This window comes from Nicotiana tabacum, chromosome 20 (genome assembly GCF_000715075.1).
Source record: "Nicotiana tabacum cultivar K326 chromosome 20, ASM71507v2, whole genome shotgun sequence".
Lineage (NCBI taxonomy): Eukaryota > Viridiplantae > Streptophyta > Magnoliopsida > Solanales > Solanaceae > Nicotiana > Nicotiana tabacum.
The window spans coordinates 69,547,594-69,568,206 of record NC_134099.1 but is presented as its reverse complement, the minus strand read 5'-3'; the positions used below and the strand labels follow the sequence as shown (position 1 = coordinate 69,568,206).

The window sequence follows — 20,613 nt, the reverse complement described above, 5'->3', positions numbered from 1 at the left end:
CTTGATCATGGATAGGGATGGCAAACAGGCGGGTCAGATCAGATATGGACAGATTGAAAACGTGTAATGTAAAAACAGATAAAATATTCAACCCGGCCTACATTTAATACGAATAAAAAATTGGATTAACCAGCAAATCATATGAATATCCATATTATCCATGACTTCTTAAATATGATCACTTTTGGAGAATTTCTAATCTTCCAAACTTAAGAAATCCCAAATTTGAGTCTTTGCAAATGTGAAAATCAAACTCATTGGTTATCCATTTTTTAAGTGGATAATATAAATCTTATCCATATTTGACCAATTTTTAAAAAATTCATTATCCAACCCATTTTTAGTGGATAATATATGGATACCTCTTTTTGTTATCCATTTTGCAACCACTATTCATGGGCTACAAAGTTTTTGGTTTACTTTCTTTAGATCCATAAGTATTCTTAAGCCCAAACCTGGAGATAATACAGGATTAATTGATAGCTAAGTTGTGTGTTTACTGATTTATGTTACAACTATTCTTCACTCTTATTAAATGCAGTAATTGTCAGCGGAATCATACATATTTAAACAAATATTCTTTTTGGCTGGTGAATAAGTCTGATGTAAAGAATGATACTCGCAATTAATGTTCTGTTCTGTGTGCTTATATATAATAGGAGGATGGAAATCATGACAAGCTCAGGAAGTCAAATTACTGTCTTCCCTTGATTGGAAGCATACACCCTGCACTTTGCATATAATTTCGATGCCAAGCTACCTGCTTGAAATACTATAGTCTGACATTGAAATCGTCTGCCCCGGCAATTGCTTGAGCACCCAAAAGAGAGCTCTGCCCATCTCGAAACACAAAGTTGGTTTAACAATTAAAAGGAATGCATCTTTTTCCCGCTCCATCTTAGAATGTGATCACAATCTGTGCACAAACACGGGTGCATAAGCCAAAAATCCTTGAATCCACTAGCTGAGCCAACGTGTGACAGTCCTCTAGAAAGAGCTATGACAAAGACATCAAAAATTGAGACAAAGGTGTAACGGTTAGACAAATTAAAAGTAGAAATGGAGAAATGCAGATGATTCGAAAATTTTAAAAAGTACAAATACCAAACTGCACCAAACGAGAAATGACCCCTCCCCACGACGAAAAAGAAAAAAGAAACCTAAAAAAAGAAGAGAATATCCGACCTTCTTATTAGATACCACCAATAACTCGGGTTTATTTACCATCCATTAGTAGTGAAATACAAGCATACCAAAAATCGCCCGATTGGGTACAAATCAATTATGAAACCAAACTGAGGAAAAGATAAAGATGGTGGACGAAAAGGAAAAGATGAATACTGTCATGCTGGCAAGAGGAATTTTGATATATCCCTACTGAAATCATTCACATCCTGAGATCCTCGGACATGGCAGAAGGAATACAATGTGTGGTAAGGATGTCTGATGTAGCAGATTTTGCTGTCTCTGTCTGAAGGACTACCACCTGCATAAAACAAACTAGATTACAGCATCTTGATGCAGATCTCTCAGAAAACCTAGAGCAGCAGAAAGAGTATACCTGCTGATACTCCAAATCCAACTTTAAAAACTCATCATTGCAGTTCTCTACCATTCTTGCCAAGCTCTTCAAATTTTTCACAGGCTTACTGTTAAAAGCAAGAACCTAGAACATGCCCAGAAAGCCGACACAGGAAGATGGTGTAAGTGGAAGTCTCATTTTGACAGCCCAAGTAAGAAACAATGATATCAAGATTAGAGCCATCTGCCACCAACCTGAGTGTTAACTATTTCCTCATATCCGATGTTAATGTCAGCAACAAGCACCTATAGAATTTTCACAAAGCAAAAGAGCAGATAGAATATTAGATCCTACTCAATATGATAATCGTGCAGCTTCTTAAGGATGAATTTTGAAAGAAAGGAATAACCTGAGAAACCACAACAATCTGTTCGTCGGGTGATTGTCGAAATTCATGCAAGAGTTTGTCCAACAGCTTTACAGGAGCTTCATACTCGTAATCCTTTCCATACTGGTTATGCGCATAGGATGAGTTAGAAAACAGAACAATTGCAATAAAAATAAAACAATTTGTGCACCCCAAGCATTATCATTAAGTACAACACTGGAAAAAGTGGTTCAAATGACCATGTAAAGTATGTTGTTTTCTGTATATTGGCAGTGTAAAAGGTAAAGATAGAATTCTATGCATTAGCCAAAAAAAAAGTAACGAAAAAACAGAAATCAATAATATGATAAGGACCGTCGCCTAAGCAAACGATGGAAACTTATGCGCACCTCGACTATTCCACCGTAAACCTGCATTATCCCATCCTCCATCAGCACAAGGCCGGTAATTCTACCCACCAAGTAGAGGATGGGAATAAATCACCCAACTTCTTTTGGCTCCTAGGATTTGAATCCTAGTCTCCCAATAGAAGATAATAATGTTACTTCTTTGTCAATAAACTCTGATAATAGCACCAAGAATACTCATGATGCCATCAAACCAACTCAACAAGGTACAATAAACCCCCCTATACCCGTGCTACCCCCTACAAGTGGCAATATGCCACCTAAATACCAAAGGTTGCAGGCAAAGTAATTGAAGGAAACTCATTTTTATCACAAACGTTGATCATGACAATTAATACACAAGAATAAGTAACATGGATCTTAGATTGAAATTTGTGCAGCTTGACAGGAAATGAGGGATATGAGTTATGCACAATGACATATATGCAAAGCAAATTGGGTACCTCGGAATGAAGATATGGAACAGATACAGTGGTAAAAACAAATCCAGCTATAATATAATACGATGGAGGTCTCCCCTTGTTGTGAGCTGGAACAAGCCTCATCTGAGTTGCAAGTTTGATCTTGAAATTCAATATCTCAGAATTACGACGAAGAACTTTAACTGCAGCACTGTCGCCGGAATATTTTTGGGATACAAGATAACTAAAACCTATACGCTCTCCATGCCGAAATGGAACTGAAATTAATCAAAGGAAATCACGTGACCTGTTAATAGAAGATAAAACCTAAAGACAACATATCTAACTTTATTTGAGTGTCAGCACATAAAGCTTATCAAAAAAGATTCAATAAATAAATATCATGCAGCTCCGACTGACAAAACTTGTTCTTCCAAATTGGTTGAACCATTTGAAACCATATCAAAGATGACATAAATTATACTTGCAAATGTCAGGTAAGATATTCACTGTGTCATTGGAAAATCAAATTTGTACAACTGATAAACATTCCAAGAAGTGCAAACACAAACCATGAAAGCTGACAAGTTCTCCTTTAAATACCTCATCTAATATGAGGGTCTCCTTAACTAAGTTGCTCCGATACGGCAATTTAGCTGCCGCACTCATGTCGACACGACACTAATATAGGTGTGGATATGGGATCCCTCGGGATTTGGTCAAACAATTTTGCGTACTTTGACCACGACGAACGGAAAAATCCGAGACGAGATACAATTTGATTCCCGAAATCAGAACAAAAACTAGGGTAAATTTGAAGAGAATAGCATACTTTATCTAGGAAATCAATCCTTAGCTACAACTTGAGAATAAAAAAGAAATTCACACTTTACAAGCTATACGTAAGTATTCCACAAAATTTATGTTTTTGAATTTGGATCCCCGCACCCGTATCCGTACTAGGATCTGTATCCCCGAATCTTAAAATTTACATTTCGAAGGATCTGATCTCTAGATCCGCACCCGTATCCGAGCAACTTAGCTCCTTAATACAGCATCAGGCTTAGTTAGACTGTCAACGTGGATGTTGTTACCACTTAGAAGAGATGATAACGTAACCATAACATCAGATAAAAATACTCCCTCCGTTTCAATTTATGTGAACCTATTTGATTGGGCATGGAATTTAAGAAAAAATAGAAAATTTTTGAACTTGTGGTGTAAAATGAGGCACATATTTTGTGTGGTTAAAAATCATTGCATAAAGGTAAATTATTTCCAAATATGGAAAGGAGTCATTCTTTTTGGCGCAGACTAAAAAGGAAATAGGTTCACATAAATTGGAACGGAGGGAGTAAGTTTTATAGAGCAGTACATCTGGCAACCAGTAAACAAGCTTTTCCATTATTTGCAGAAACAGGGACTTAGGTTGGAATCAACTTTTTTGGGTGATAAGGTAATAATTTTTTTATGCATTTCAATACTAAAGTTTAATATCTAAGCTACGGTGAGATAAGTTAACTACAAAGAGCAAATGGAATCAAGCACAATTAGCATTTCAACCTGTTCCATCATTGGCAATGTCAACCCCGTCAAAGCTTAGGAGTACATCGGATGGCATCAACAACATAGACTCTGGTGCAGTAGGGTCAATTCTTCTAATACGGACACCTTTCTGGTCAGGTTTCATTCCCATGGATAACCGAAGATCTGGATTTTCCATCTTCTGCCACTCAATCCCCAGAATAGGAAACCCTGGCGCAAAATGAAAATAATGATAATATGCCAAAAAGACGGTACCAAAATTCAACTTTCAAACAGGCATTTATTGCTGTATAGTCGCTTGTCCACTTTTGCCAAAGTAGGTACAAATTCAAGCTACATCATGAGACAGTAAAAGGAGCCGACTCTCATGCATCAAGCACAAACGTATTCTGTTGTACCACATTGATATGGCATCAGTAGCTAGCAGATTAGGGCATGAATTCTATCCCTTTTTTTCTTATATTTAATTTTTTTTATAGTTAATATACATGACTTAACCATGTCTCATTGTATCAACTTTTGCTGAGACCAAAAAGATCACTCAGCCACTCATTCTGAAAGCATCATAGCCTTGTTGAATGTGCAGATCAGCAGATAATCCTCATTATTTGCAGACACTCAGGAAACATCAGTTCAACTTCAAAGCAACTTCAAACCCCACCTAAATATAATCTTAAATTTCTCTCCTGTCCAAGAAGACTTGTAAAAATCTCCCACAAGATCCACAATTCAGGAAATTTTCGAAGTTATTGTAGAATTGTGATGATAAAGAAAACTGTAATTTCTGGATATAAAAAGAAGCCCCTAGTGAATTATAACTCTAAAATTAGTGTAGCTCAAATGCACAGACACATGCACCTTATTGGATATTTGAAATTACTCGAGAAATGCAAGACATGACAACTAGTAGACTACAAACTTGTAGCTTCTAATATTTTCCATAATATTTAGCCTTTTTTTTTAATTCGATACTAGGGAAATTTGATTGGACACTTCTGTCACCCATCAGCAAAGTTTACATTTGCATGTTCAGAGGTTGAACACTGATGTCGGATGAATTCCAGCATGAATAAGATAGTAAAAAAAAAATCTAGAGAAAAGGTCTAGGAACTACGTGCACCACAAATGTATCCATGAGCATCTGCAAGTGCCAGTATTCAATAATAATGTCAACCATTTATCAGTATCTTAGAAAGATAAAAATGGCAAAAGACCTTTCAGAAGATCAATTGAACACTCTGATATGCAATAAAATTAACAGTAATCCACCAACACAAGAGGATATTTACCAATACAAAATTGTCGGTCATTTGGAAGACACCATTTTAACAGCTATATTGGCATAAACTTCAAAGCACTAACATGAGATTATACTTTTTTGAGCTACATTAGTAGCACAATTTAGGAGTAGATGTTAACTATAAGACATACTCCAAGAAAAAAAGGAAGTTGCATCCACTGATGTCAAATTGATAACCCCAGTAATATTAGAAAATTAAAGCAAAACTAAAAAGAGCTTGAGAATTCTGACCTCTTAGCAACCAATAGAATCAACAGAAAAAACTCAGTTAGATCACAGCCTAGTCAGTGTCCATACGACAAAAATTATATGAGATTCAGGATAAACCTACAGATTGGGTGATATAAGGGTTCAAAAACCTCATGGAATTTCTTTACAAACAGAACATCACACTGTCGGACCAGGAATATTGGAAAAGGAATGGGAGGTGAAAGTGGAATATTTGCAGTGAAATCCTTCACCACGTACACTGAAGGAGAGAGGATACAGTGTTCCATACCTCTGAGTATGAATTACCAAAACTGTCGGAAAGGTACACGTTCTCATTAGACTGCCAGCACTTTGTGCCATTCTTCCAGCCGATATTTTGAGGAAAGAAAAGATAACATATATTAGCTGGTGTTCACTGAGCAAACACTTGAAGGAAATCATGGACCACTTGTTCATACTGCAAAGTTGCTAGTCAGTTGTTAATTGTGATGAAAGGTATTGAATCTGTTTGGAATAGCGTCATCAATGTCTGATTGCCTGCTACCGTCAAGAATGTGAAAAAGTTGTATAGCATGGAATATATCCCCTTTGGATATCATGTGGTTCTGTAGAGGGAAAGGAACACGTGACTTTTTGTAAATGTGCAAAATGATTTTGTACGAATGAGAAGCTTTCGTGGACGCACGAGGTTCCTGTTATATAGCTCATTTGTAATTTGTAAAGAACCATATCTTTGAGTAGGTTCTTTACTCCTTTTTTCAAATAAAGTACTGGATTCATTGATAAAGTTGAGAAAACTCCAGCATAGAAGTGATATACAAAAGGTGGTAGAGATACATCAAACCATGCATGTTCTCTAATTTTGTTACTATTTGTATACTGGAAGAATTTTTTTATATATATATATAAGCAAAAATATTCGTAGTAAAATTGTAACTTTATCAAAGAAAATTGGGCACAAACCATTTCCAGAGAACCCATCTGTATCAATTAACTACACCTCAACAAAAGCAGCTGAAATTGGTTACATGGATCATTTATATCCAGTCCGCTCTATCGGGTCCATTTCACTACAATACTATATTATTTATCTTTTGATGAAGAATACTATATTATTATCTTATAAAGACAAATCAAGGAGTTCCCTAAAACTTGATATTTCTAAATCTCACAATTATCTCAGCAAGAGCAACAAGTATCTTACAAGAGCAAAAGACTCTTGACAAACACCAGGCACAATATAAGCCCTTTTTTTATAAAGATGAATAACTACAAGTTCCAGCAGCCTTACCGGTATATGCTCCATTCTTCTCATAGTCTTGAATGAAGTGCATGATTACAGGTGTTGGGATGACATAACCAATGTTCTCCACATCTTCATGTTTAAGAGACTGAAATGCGATACCTACACAATTTCCTTTATCATTAAAAGCAGGCCCACCAGAATTTCCAGAATTTATAGCTGCATCAATCTGTAAACTAGCAACATTTGTCAGATACCAGAGCAATTAGATCACCAAATACGAAAAGAACATTCGAACATTCCATCAGTGAAAATTGAATACCTGGAGGCCCAAAAGTTCAGTAGACCCATGAACATAAGATAATATCTCTATGCGTGAAACAACACCACTGGTCACGGAGATTGTGTCACCCCCAATTGGATAACCTACTACTGTCACAGCATCTTGAAGTGCTGGCAAATCCCCAAATTCTACAGCTGAGACTCCCTCCCAGAACTCATCATCATCCACGGTAAGCAAAGCTGCAGCATCACAAAATCCAAATTAACAGTGTCAAAGACTGTTGGCAAGAATGAACCACTACCAGAAGCTGCTAGATAAAGTGTAGCACACTATAAAGTCTAAATTTCAAAAGATGAATAGGAGTGGAGTTTCCTTCAAAACATCTGTTAGTAAAAATAACTTTTCAACCATTACTCTAATATTTTCTTCAACCATCACTAGTATAATCTCCGGTTATCCCATTCTATGCAACACACTTTTCTTTTCAGTCTGTGCCAAAAAAAAGATACATTTCTTCTTTTGAAAACTATTTAATCTTAGCATCCCCATTTTAACCTCAATAATGTGACTTGCTGAGATCCACTTGATATAGAAGTTCATTCTTTTATGAAGAGGGGAGAAATGAAAAAACATGTATTTCTCATCACAACTCATTTAGAGGAATAATTTTGGTACATGTCAAGAGTCTTCTTTAATTTGTTAAACCTTGAGCTCAATCAAACATTACATACAAAATGGGAAGGATGGAGCATATACACCAATGTTACAGCCTAACACCATGCATAACATACAAAGGGAGAAAAACATATGATTCGAATTCTAAATTCCATATAACACAATAGTTAAGATTCAAATGAAAAGAAAAGGCCTCACCAATATCACATTCAGTTCCAATAGCGAGCACAGTGGCAACATACTTGGTATCGGACCCTCTCTTCTTCAACTTAACCTGGGTGTAATGCTCCACAGAGTGTGCATTTGTCAGAACCCTTCTTCCTTTGATAACAAATCCACTACTGCTCGAACTGTATTGTCGCTTCCGCTGCCACGGTAGTGAATAATTCGGTTCTGTGTGAACGCAAAACACCTTCACTACAGCATCCATTGCCGGCACCACCCTAGCAACATCCGCATTATTTACAGTAGTACCCTCAAGAGAGGCTACCCCTACCCCGTTGGGTTTATTAATCACGCGTGGTGTTGCTTTTTTTAGGGTTTTTCCATTTTCAGGGTTAGAGTTTTCGGGTAATTTAAGGATTTTGCGGGGCCGACCACGGCGGGGACGGGAAGTGGAAGGAGGTGGGTCGATGAGCTCAACGTTGCTGACGGAGAAAACGACGTCGTCGTCAATGTGGGGTGAAGTTGATGTTGGGATGTCTGCTGCTGGTGAAAGGGGATCTGATTTGGGCTTTCTTCCTCGTTTGCGTCCTGCCATTGATTGATGAAAGGGCGGAGGTTTTCTTGTTGAAATGGAGAGCTGATTTTAGCTAAAGAATAGGGAGGGGGAGAAAGGGAAATTTGTGCATCGGTGAAAGAGTTTTTGATGAATGAAACACGACCCTTCCCTGTCCTAAATTCCCAGTACATAACGTTTAGACATGAGTGTGATACTCAAATATTTGAAATTTGTTTTTCAAATAATTGTTTATTTTACAATTTGATCTATCATTTAAAGAGAATTTGAAATTTGAAATATTAATTTCAGAAGCATTTTTGTATACGGTAAAATCGGAAGGTCCAATTTTCAGTCAATACATGCTTCATAAGCACGTTTCTATAGGCTCGAGATTATGGTCGAGATTAACACCCGAGGGGTTATCAACGTCCAGCCTCGAGGCAGTGCTGACTGATTAGTTATGGTGAAAAGGTGGGAGGCTCCCAAGGTATGTGACTAAAGCTGACCTAGTCTGTTTGGCTAGCTCAACCTCGTACCGTGGCATTAAATAGTTGTACTAACCGTGTATTTTGGTAATAGATGTGTGTGTACTATGTTGAGTTTTCCCTGATATATAAAGGGGACCATTTGTCATTTTGTAAGGATCTGATGCTCATTATTGAATACACAAGAACATTCTCTCTGTTCTCTAACGTATTCTCTTGATCTCATTACTTGTATTTATTGCTTATATTCATTGTGTTCTATTTATTGTTCTTCATTTATTGATCATTATTGATCATAAAGGCTTCCATCAAAGCTATCATAACCGTTAATCCGCCCTTGATTGCTCCTAGCCGAGCATCCGACTCGACTTCGAGGCCCGTATACACCAGCTCAGGCCCCGATTTCCAGCCCTTTGGTTTGGTCATTATACTATCTACAAGCTCTTATCTCGTTTCCTAATCTCTTACTTAGCATCTATTGCCTAAACAACTAGCATAAAAATAGATCACGTATTTTTAGAACCACAAAATCAAATATAATTGTAATTACCATTTTCAAGGTAAACAGTTTGGCGCTCACCGTGGAGCTAAGAATAATAGTGATTATTTTCTTGCTGGTTTACTACATAACGCAAGTTACCTTTTACACTTTTTCTTGTCCAAGATCTTTGATTTCAGGTCAGAATGTCTAACTCAGAAAACGCACGTGAAAACAACAATCTTGAAGACCATGGGGAGAATGGTGCAGATGTTTCAGGTGTTGGTGTACCACCACGAAACCATGAAAATGCACCAAGACCAATTCTAGCAGACGTGGTCTCACGCAACACTTAACACGTCGAAAGAAGCTCCCACACCAACAGGAGCATATACCAAGAAGATCGACAAGAAGCTCAAAAAACCCCGACTCAGGAAGAACAAGGGGTTAGCCTTCACGTCATCTTCGAAATGTTACAAGCACAACAGCTAGCGATTGCTCAGCTGCAAAGCCACCAAAAAACTCCCAGCACGGTAGCTCCGGAAACGGCTCCCCGACCCGAGCAGGTACCAGAAAGATCAAGCAACAACGGGTCAGCAACCGACTCACCATCATAAAGATGCTCGAGGACCTCACAAAGAGGATTGAGTCAGGCGAGAAGAAGATAGGAGCCAACGAAAAAAGGTAGAGACCTACATCTTTAGGGTCGACCAAATTCCGGGTGTACTCCCGATTCTGAAAGGTGTAGATTCGAAGAAGTTTGTACAAAAGTCGTTCCCATAGGAAGCAGCCCCGAAACCCATTCCAAAGAAGTTTAGAATGCCCGACCTTCCGATGTACAACGGAACCTCGAATCCTAACGAGCACGTCACTGCTTATACTTGTGCAGTGAAGGGTAACGACCTAAGGGACGACGAGATCGAGTCCGTTCTTCTGAAAAAGTTCGGAGAAACTCTTTAAAAAGGGGCAATGATGTGGTATCACAACCTAGCTCCTAACTCTATAGATTTATTTGCCATGCTGGCAGATTATTTCATAAAGGCGCATGTCGGTGCCATCAAGGTAGCTACAAGGAAATCCGACGTCTTTAAAATCAAGAAAATGGAGAACGAGATGTTGCGAGAGTTCGTGTCTCGCTTTCAGATGGAACGAATGGAACTACCACCGGTCTTTGATAACTGGGCAGTGCAGGCCTTCACTCAAGGTTTAAACGAGCGAAGCTCGGTAGCTTCGAAGCAATTAAAGCAGAATTTAGTCGAGTATCCCGCCGTGACTTGGTCGGACGTCCACAACCAATACCAATCAAAGATCAGTATCGAAGACGACAAACTAGGAGCCCCCTCGGGCTTGGTATATCCTAGCAAGCTTCCGACAAAGGAGTCAAAGACAAATAAAGAGAGATACCAACCATACACTAAAGATAGAAGAAACGCCCCAAGGCGCAACATACCCCGTAATGACCGGAGGATGGATCAAGGCCAAAACCCTCGGGGACTCGTCAGCAGAGCTAGATTCGATAGGCACACAAGGCCAACGGAGGCACCTCGCTTGTTGGAATACAACTTCAACGTCGATGTTTCAGACATCGTATTCGCCATCAGTAAAATTAGAGACACCTAGTGGCCAAGGCCTGTACAATCAGATCCTTCACAAAGGAACCATAACTTAGTGTGTGAATTTCACAACACGCGCGGTCACAGGACCGAAGATTGCTGACAACTCCGGGAAGAAGTAGCTCGACTACTCAGCAAAGGTCACCTTCGAGAATTCCTCAGTGACCGGGCCAAAAATCAGTTCCGAGAAAGAGAGGCGACCAAGAAGAATGAAACAAATGAGCCACAACATGTCATCCATATGATCTTAGGAGGCATCAATGCTCCACAAGAACCCATGATCAGAAGAACAAAAATATCCGTCACCAGAGAAAAGTGAACTCGAGATTACATACCCGAGGACGCTCTCACATTCAGCGACAAGGACATCGAGACCTTGTCTTAGCCTCACAATGACGCACTGGTAATCTCTTTCCTTGTAAATACATTTCAAATTAAACGCGTACTTGTGGATCCAGGTAGCTCGGCTAATATTATCAAGTCGAGGGTGGTAGAGCAACTCAGACTGCTTGACCAAATCGTACCCACCTCTCGAGTCTTCAACAGGTTCAACATGGCGAGCGAAACAACGAAAGAGGAAATCACCCTCCCGATCAACGTGGCTGGCACAACCCAAAATGCCAAATTCCATGTCAACGAAGGAGACATGAGATACAACACCCTGTTCGGGAGGCCGTGGATACATTGCATGAGAGCAGTACCATCCACCCTCCATTAAATGATGAAATTTCTGACAAAGGATGGGATAAAAACCGTCTTTGGGGAGCAGCATGCAACATGCAGCAAAAAAGATGTTCGTGGTGCATGATGTGGCACTGACACCAATACCTCCACCACCTAAGGAGTCAAAGGATAAGCAAATAATAAAATAGCGATAACAAGCTACATTCTTGGCTAAGCCTGACCAAACGAAGCAAAGGACCGTACTGCGTCCTCGCAACAAGCGACTGAAACATACCAAGGCTAAGGTATGATCGTCTCCCTTTTTCGTCTACAATTTGTACTAACTTAAGTGCAGGTATTCGATCGAAATGGCCGAAGCGCTTTCCAACTCGAAGGCCTTAGGTTCCAAAATCATACGTTGCACTTTTTTCCTTCGATCGGGTTTTTATCCCAAGAAGGGTTTTACCGGCAAGGTTTTTAACAAGGCAACATCTATATGCTACCTGAGGAAGACTCAACAAGTATTCAAGGCTTCTTTTCAATCAACCTCGAATACTAGGGGGCATCCCCCCGGAGGAACTCCTCATCCGAGAAGCCAAGATGCGCTAAATGGGGTCTCGATAGGAAAATGATATATCGGGCCAAACGATCGAGCGAACCATGCCTGTATAGAATATCCGAGCCCTTAACAACGAAAACATGTATACTTGTACCAAGTAATCGAAGAATACTTTCCATCGAAGCATTTCGCGTTTCAAAAGAGTCCGCTGTTTTTTACAAAAATGGCTCCAAAGCCAAAAAACATCCCGAACACTCAGGGACTGGCGTCAACAATTCGAAGCCGTATGACCTCCAGGTCGGAGCTTCAAACTCATAATCCCTCAATGAGGCAACATCAAGATTACAAAAACGTCTTCAAAGCCAAAAAAGGTCTCGAACACTTGGGGACTAGCGTCAACATTTCGAAGCCGTATGACCTCCGGGTCGAAGCTTCAAACTCGTAAGCCCTCAATAAGGCAATATCAAGATTACAAAATGGCTCAAAAGCCAAAAAATGTGCCGAACACTCGGGGACTAGCATTAACAATTCGAAGTCGTATAACCTCCGGATCGGAGCTTCAAACTCGCAAGCCCTCAGTGAGGCAACATCCAGTTTGCAAAAATGGCTCCAGAAGCCGAAAACATTTCGAACACTCGGACTAGCGTCAAAAACTCAAATCCACATGACTTCTGAGTCGGAAACTCCGAACTCGTAAGCTCTCAATGAGGCAATACCAAGTTTACAATAAATGGCTCCCGAACCAGGAAATTTTCGATGACTTAGGGACTGCCGCCAATAGCCACCCCCATCGACTTATCAAAAACCCGAGGCTATAAGACCCCAAGTGGGCAGCCTCGGTCTCGTAAGACCTATATAAGGCAATAACAATATCTGTAAGACCTCAAGCAAGGCATGAACCATACTTGTACCAAGTAACAATATCTGTAAGACCTCAAGCAAGGCACGAACCATACTTGTACCAAGTAACCAAAACTGTAAGACCTCAAGTAAGGCATGTAAAAATTTGTAAGACCTTACAAAAGGCATAAACCCGATCTTAAAGTTAAGGCTCTATATCAAACTTATAAGACCCCTAAAAAGGCATACCCTCGATATAGACGCAGAAACTACTTCACTCGGGGACTAAAAGGCTCCATCCAAATACAATGACTATAGTCACAAGGCTGTACCAGCCAAACTAACGCGACTCGGGGACGCCCGACTGTCTTTGTAAAATCACAGGCCTTCAATTACTTCGAAAAGAACCAGTTAAATAGGCTACCCTCAACAAGGCAAAGAGTTTCGACCATGTCAGCTCCAAACTATAGGCTTCGAAGATACTCAGTTACCGAGCCAAAACCTCCCGAGGTGCTCGATCATCGCCACATAACGACTCGTAATCGAGGTTCTACTAAACCGTCGAAGAGTCAGGCAAAACACAATCTCAAAAAGTCCTTACGAGGGAAAAATAAAGCCTATATTAGAGGTCGTACCGACCCAATGTGTAAGAGCCACTGCCGCCAGACTAGATAAAATTTTGTACCGACCTAAAGCATAAGAGTCACTACTGCCGCCCCATACTAGAGGTCATACTAACCCAATGCGTAAGAGACGCTGCCGTTAGCCCATATAAAAGGTTGTACCGACCAAATACGTAAGATCTTAAGGGCCAACTTTAAATTCAAAAACTTAAGGGTCAAATGAACTCGAGTCAAAACCCGACTCGGAGACTAAACCCGAAACAGTTAACTAAATATGCCTAAGAGAAAAAACATAAGAGCTCAAATGCCGGCTTATACTAAAAGGTCGTACCGACCAAAACGCGTAAGAGCCTACGGGCCAGCCTAATGAGCCCCAGGGCCATACTATGAATCTAAGGATTCCTTTTAACACGAAGACCAGTTTATTAGGCTAACGACTGATAAATATCAAGGCAAAAGGAAATGCATGAAAAATAAAACAGCGAGGTTTCCTTTTATACATGTATGCGAGAGAATACAAGCTTCATTTACAAAGTTATTTGAAAGCATTATACATAAACCAAGAAAGGAAGGGCCTAATCTACGTCCCCCTCGGGGACTATGGTCTATCGGCCTCCTTCTCGCCATCTTCGCCATCGGACAGAAGGAGCTTAGCAACATATTCTTCTACCTCCACTTGCTTTATCACTTTCGAGAGGTCGAAGCCCCTGGCATGTATTCCTCGAGGGTTTCCCTCTGAGATTTACACCTCACATACTCTTTATTCCTACTTTCCTGGTCGAGAGCCCCCCTTAGCTTTGCACGAGCGTCGATAGCGTCCTTCGAATAGACAGCCACCTTCTTATCAGCCTTAGTTCGGATTACTTTGGCTTCTGCCTAAGCATCCATGGCTTTGGCCTTCACCTTTAGGAGCTCAGACTCGAGCCCTGAAATTATGTCCGTTCGGACCAAGCTGTTTTCATCAGTGTTGCGAAGTTTTACCTCGAGGGCGGAAGCCTTGGCCAAAACGTCTTTCTTAGTCGACTTATGGGTGTCCACCCGAGCCTTTAGCTCATCACACTTGCACTTGGATTGACCAACTTCGCTCCTAAGGCAGTCCAAGTCCTACGTCTTTTTTTGCAACTGAAATAAACTAGACATTAGCTTCAGAAGGTAGAAGAAGAAACATGCACTCTCTCGAAACAAACATTACCTGCTCCTCGAGGTAGCTTTCGTAGTTCAAACTTCGACTCGCCTCATACCGCAAGTGTGCCAACTTGTCTTCCCGTTCATCGAAGAGAAGCCTGAGGGATTTCTCCGCATCCACGGCTTCTCGCAACCTAGTCTCACAACGGAGCAGCTCGGACTTGAGCTTGTTAAAAGCCTATGAAAGAGAAACTCGATAAGAGAGTAAAAATTACAAAACTATAAAATCAACACGGACGGCCAAAAATCAGCTCAGAATAGAGCCGCTGAGCTTCCTTGAAAGTTGAGCGCACATCTACTAGTCTGGCTCCATCTACTCCGATAGAACTGCTCCTGGTTGGGGCACGATCGCTCAGTGTATGCGGCCCATGGCTTCGAATATCCCTCAAAGTACCTTCGATGGGAGAAAAAGTCGGTGGTAGAAAACCCTCATTCCTCGAGGTGCCTTTGACGAGAAAAGAAGATGACAACGGAGGTGGAACCGTTTTTCTAAAGCCAGAGATCTCGGGGGCAGCAGGCTCAGCCGACACATCCTCTCCGAGCCCCCGGTCTGGACTCTTCTTGCTATAAGCATCGTCGCCCTGTGAAGGCCTTTTTTGCTTATTATTATCATTCTGTAGCCCAGAAGCTGGTGATCCTCATCCCTCTCCGAGAGGGCACGGTCTCGCCTCAAAGGACTCTCTGATGCCTACGATGACGGGGTTAGTACGCGTAAAAAGAAAGTGTCTTTCAAAAAAGGAGCAAATCACATAGCACATACCGTGGTGTTTGGCCTCCTATCTTCCCTTAGACAAAGCTCGCCACTTACGCTCATTATAAGTCGAGTGAATTGCCAGCTTCCGAGCCCAATCCATCAGGTTGGAAACCTCGCACGACGTCCATGAAATTACTGCAGAAAGGTAAAGGAAGGCGCATTTACGGAACCCACCTACGCCATAAGCAAAACTACAAAAGCACAAGTATATCACTTACATGTAAAATTCCATTCCTCGAGAAATGGCAGAAACTCCACAGGGACAATATCGACAATTCGTACTCGGATGAATCGGCTTATCCATCCCCAATCCCTGTCTTCTTCATCATCAACAACAAAAGGCATGGTGGATCGACATTGTAGGTTCAACAGACCCCGATGTTGAAAAGGTCGATACAGCCTGATAAGATGACTAATAGTGAATTTAAGCCCTGCTTCTTCCGCAAAGAACCTAATCATCAACATTATCCTTCAAAATGATGGGTGAACCTGCGCCAAGGTAATCTGGTACTTTCAACAGAAGCCGAGCACAACCCTATCAGGGGGACCCAGCGTAAAGGGGTACATGTACACGTTCAAAAAACCCTCGGCATGATCCGTGATGCTCTCTTCCGGGGAAGGTGCCCGCAGTACTAACTTTTCCCCCACCCGCAATATCTCCTCACTAACTCAAGGTGCCCCTCTCCTATTAAAGAAATAAACTTCGAGGCATACTCCCAATGAGCTCGAGCATTTTGGTTCAAAAAGCCTTCAGGGGCGGAACTCCTCTCTCCATGCTGAGCGAACCCTAGTGTAGCAGCCATAATTATGGTAAAACTAGGGAATTGGAGCAGGAATTCAAGCAAGGGCTTCAAAGTTGAAATGGTGAAGGGCCTAATGCAGGAAAGAAAAACTCTATAGAGGAGGATAACTACTCGGAATAGCAGAATCCTCAATAGAAGGAATACAACCCTATATATGGAGAAAGCGGCGATTATTTGCCTGCCTCAAAGGCCAATTAAAAATGCTAACTAAGCCATTTTTCGCTTTGGGAAGATGTACCAGCAGAATTGCCTCTGTCACTTCATAACCATGTCATGCAATTAACGCTGCTATACGATATTTTGGGGATTAAAACCCTCGTGTCGTTACAAGCCTTGAGATGGTACCCGATCTCGAGGACCTCTATCAAGAAGAATTAGGCTCTAAGAAGCCGTTGGCATCATTACAAGCCTCGAGATGGTACCCGATCTTGAGGATCTCTTTCAAGAAGAAGATAGGCTATAAGAAGCCATTGACATCATTACAAGCCTCGAGATAGTACTCGATCTCGAGGACCTCTATCAAAAAGAATATAGGCTTTAAGAAGCCATTGACATCATTACAAGCCTCGAGATGGTACCCAATCTCGAGGACCTCTATCAAGAAGAAGATAGGCTCTAAAAAGCCATTGACATTATTACAAGCCTCGAGATAGTACCTGATCTCGAGAACCTCTGTCAAAAAGAAGGTAAGCTCTAAAAATCTACTCATACAGGCCTGATTTTGAGGTGGTACCCTACCTCGAGGATTTCTACTATTGTAAATGCGAGTCATCTACCCGATCCTCAAGTTAAATGCCCTCTTGGTTATTTTAGTCCAGGGGCTATCCGAGTCCAGGCGTACCCTCATTCGGGATCTATCTATAACGCCTCAAGGCTATCTTTATTCTTACGCATCCGAGCAAATCCCCCCTCGAGGACTAACACGGGGTCTGAAAGGCTAAGTTTTGTTCTGAAAGCTCGAAGCCCTACTCTCATTCAACTCGAAGTCGGGGGTCCCAACGGCCTAAGCTCGTATCAACTCAATTCGGGCTCAGCCTGAGGAACGACAAAGGGCTCTGCCGGATATCATATTAACCAATCAAGGATCGGGGAAACACCTACACCTGGACCCAGTATTCAGACCAATCGGTAGAGTCATACATTCAGATTCTTCATAAGCGTGAGTAAAAGGAAACTCGGCACAAATCAGGTACAAAATTAAAGAAATACTTTTTCATTAATAAATGATGATTACAAAATCCCACGAAGGGTCCTTACACATGATTACAAAAGTCCACGAAGGGTCCTTACATAGAAACAGAAAAGCCAAAGAAAAAAGAAAAAATGTATATAACAGCTACGAGCCTAATCCGTTTTCCGGGGTACATCCTCGGGGGCAATGTCTTCGAGAATCGTTCCCTCAGGGCCTCCTCTTGATCTTTCAAATGGTATCTTCAAGATTAGCAGAAAACGACAAAGAAGAAGAAGAAGAAAAAGATGAAGAAGAAGCAGTAAAAAATGAAGAAGTGGCTGGGTGAAAAATCTAGCGAGTATGGGTCTCGCCAGCACTACTATTGTGAAACCACTTCTTGAGACGTTGCACTGGTGCGGGATGCAACAATTAGTAGATGGCACCACCTCACTCCACAGAAAGCAAAAGGAGCGAGGTGCCGCACCGGATAATTAGGGAAGATAAGTAGAAGTCTGTGGTCCATATATCCTTTAATGCGAAGATAATTTGAGATTTCTCTCTAATTACCTCGGGCCAACAACAACAACAACAACAAATCAGTACAATCTCGCTCGGGAAGGGAAAGCTCTGGAAAGAGGCCATGTCGCAACTGATGAGGACACTACAATGTAACCTTAAGGCCACGGGCCTCAAACATAGGAAATAACAATGGATGAAGATGAGGAGAAGAAAGGGATAAAGGGCTGATTGAAGAACATTTGAATGAAGTTTTGATTCAAGAAGGCTTCTATTTATAGGAAGATGGCACCGTAACTGACAGCGCAATCAATACATTTTGGACATTGTTAGATGGAGCATAGTCACAATTCCTAATAAGCAAGGTGGTTTGGACATTCCTAACACCCACTGGAAAAATTCCTCCTTCAATGCGGAATTAGCTTGGAGATATAAAAAAGAGAAAGAGGCTCTGTTGGTCAAAACCTTGTCTAGCAAATATGATCATAAGAAAAGCAAACATTTAGGGTCTCACGCTTGAAAAGTTATTAGGAAATGCTCTATCATTTGTGATTCCAATACCAAATGGTTAGCGGGAAATGGGATATCCATTAATTTATGGCAAGACAAATGGATCAATCAACTAGGAACCCTTAGGGACTATATACAAGGTCGCATCCCTACTAAGGAACTAAGCCTAAAACTCGCCAGTATTATCAAAAATGGAATATTCGACCTAAGAGATTTATCCTTTGTACTCCCCCCAGAATTAATCTCAAAAATCAATAGCACCTACATAAAACAAACTACGCCCATAACAGACTCCTATGCCTAGGACTCGAAGGGATATAACTGCTTCTCCACTAAGGCTGCTTATGATGCAATCTCAGACAACAAAAGTAATAACAATAAAGACTATTCTTGGCTCTGGAAAATAAACACCCTAAATAAATTAAAATGTTTCCTATGGATAGTTATATGGGATAGGCTACCCACAGAACAAATGCTTGCCAAAAGGGGGGTATGCCATATCGATAATTGTAGCATATGTAACATGGAAACTGAGAACACTGAACATATCTTCTTCCAATGCAGCTACTCCAAGATCTATCTGGGAACAAACAAGAACTGATCACAACTTCCCTCCGAACCCTATTGATAAAGACTCCATGTTTAATTGGCTTAAAAGACATCTTGCCTCAAGGAAAACTTTCAATAAACACTTATTATGGGTAAACTTTATTCCTTTCTTACTATGGTATATTTGGAACTTCAGGAATGGGATACTTTTCCAAGGAAATAAATCCCCCCCATAAGCCAACCCATTATCAAAACTATAAAATACACCTTTCTGGAAAAAATCCTAGGCTTCAAACATCCCAAGAAAACCATTTTTCGTAAAATGGGAGCCCCCCGCTGCGAACTTCTATAAACTAAATATTGATGGATCATGTGTAGGGAACCCAGGTGTAGGAGGATTAGGAGGGGTGTTAAGGAATAGTAGGGACCATTGGATCATGGGCTTCAATATGAGAATTGAACATGCTACTAACATATATACGGAAATCCTGGCCCTTCTTCATAGAATCAAATTAGCACTAGGGAAAAACCTCCTCCCAATAGTAATTGAGACCGACTGCTTGGAACTAACCAATCTTCTTAAGTATAACAATTTTATCTATCAAAATTTGATTGATGATTGCAGGTACCTATTGCGGAAGGCGAATGATCCACCTTTGAAGCATGTTTTTAGAGAGGCTAATGGAGTAGCAAACCTATTAGCTAAAGATGGTTGTGGACACTTTTTGTATTTTGCAAACTTATGCTTTTCCTCCCGCTTTTATTTCTCATGTACTGGTAAGAGACAGTCTAGGCACTATGTTACCTAGACTAAACTCTCATTGTAATAGTTCTTAGTATGTTGTTGTTTTGATAAATCGTTTATTATCACAAAAAAAAAATAACTTTAAACTTGCTTCTATGAAGGAGAATGGAGTTCTCTTTATATTTGTAAAAAAAGGAATATCCATTGCTTTTAGGAGATATTAGCAGACTAGCGGACAAGATAAAGAATTTGGAAAGACGATGAATTAGGGCTTCAATCAATAAAAAAGGTCTTGACTTTTAAATTTAATACATTTAAGTTCTTTTTTAAAACTTTTGAGTAATTACCAAGCCGACTTTTGAAAATTTGGGTATTATGTGAAGGACTTATTCTAAAAATTTTGTTTTAATTTGAAAAAATCTCT

General features: G+C 40.5%; 1 protein-coding gene across 1 annotated transcript; it reads right to left on the bottom strand.

Moving 5' to 3' along the window:
• Positions 1 to 495: 495 nt before the first annotated feature.
• Positions 496 to 8,886, bottom strand: LOC107806035 (protease Do-like 9). The gene is made up of 10 exons (XM_016630149.2): positions 8,173 to 8,886; positions 7,339 to 7,538; positions 7,065 to 7,245; positions 4,282 to 4,473; positions 2,761 to 2,996; positions 1,932 to 2,033; positions 1,777 to 1,827; positions 1,562 to 1,666; positions 1,342 to 1,486; positions 496 to 997 (listed from the first exon to the last, which is right to left on the bottom strand). Exons 1-9 carry the CDS (start codon positions 8,732 to 8,734, stop codon positions 1,388 to 1,390), a joined length of 1,728 nt encoding a protein of 575 aa, XP_016485635.1. The 5' UTR covers positions 8,735 to 8,886; the 3' UTR covers positions 496 to 997; positions 1,342 to 1,387.
• Positions 8,887 to 20,613: the final 11,727 nt, after the last annotated feature.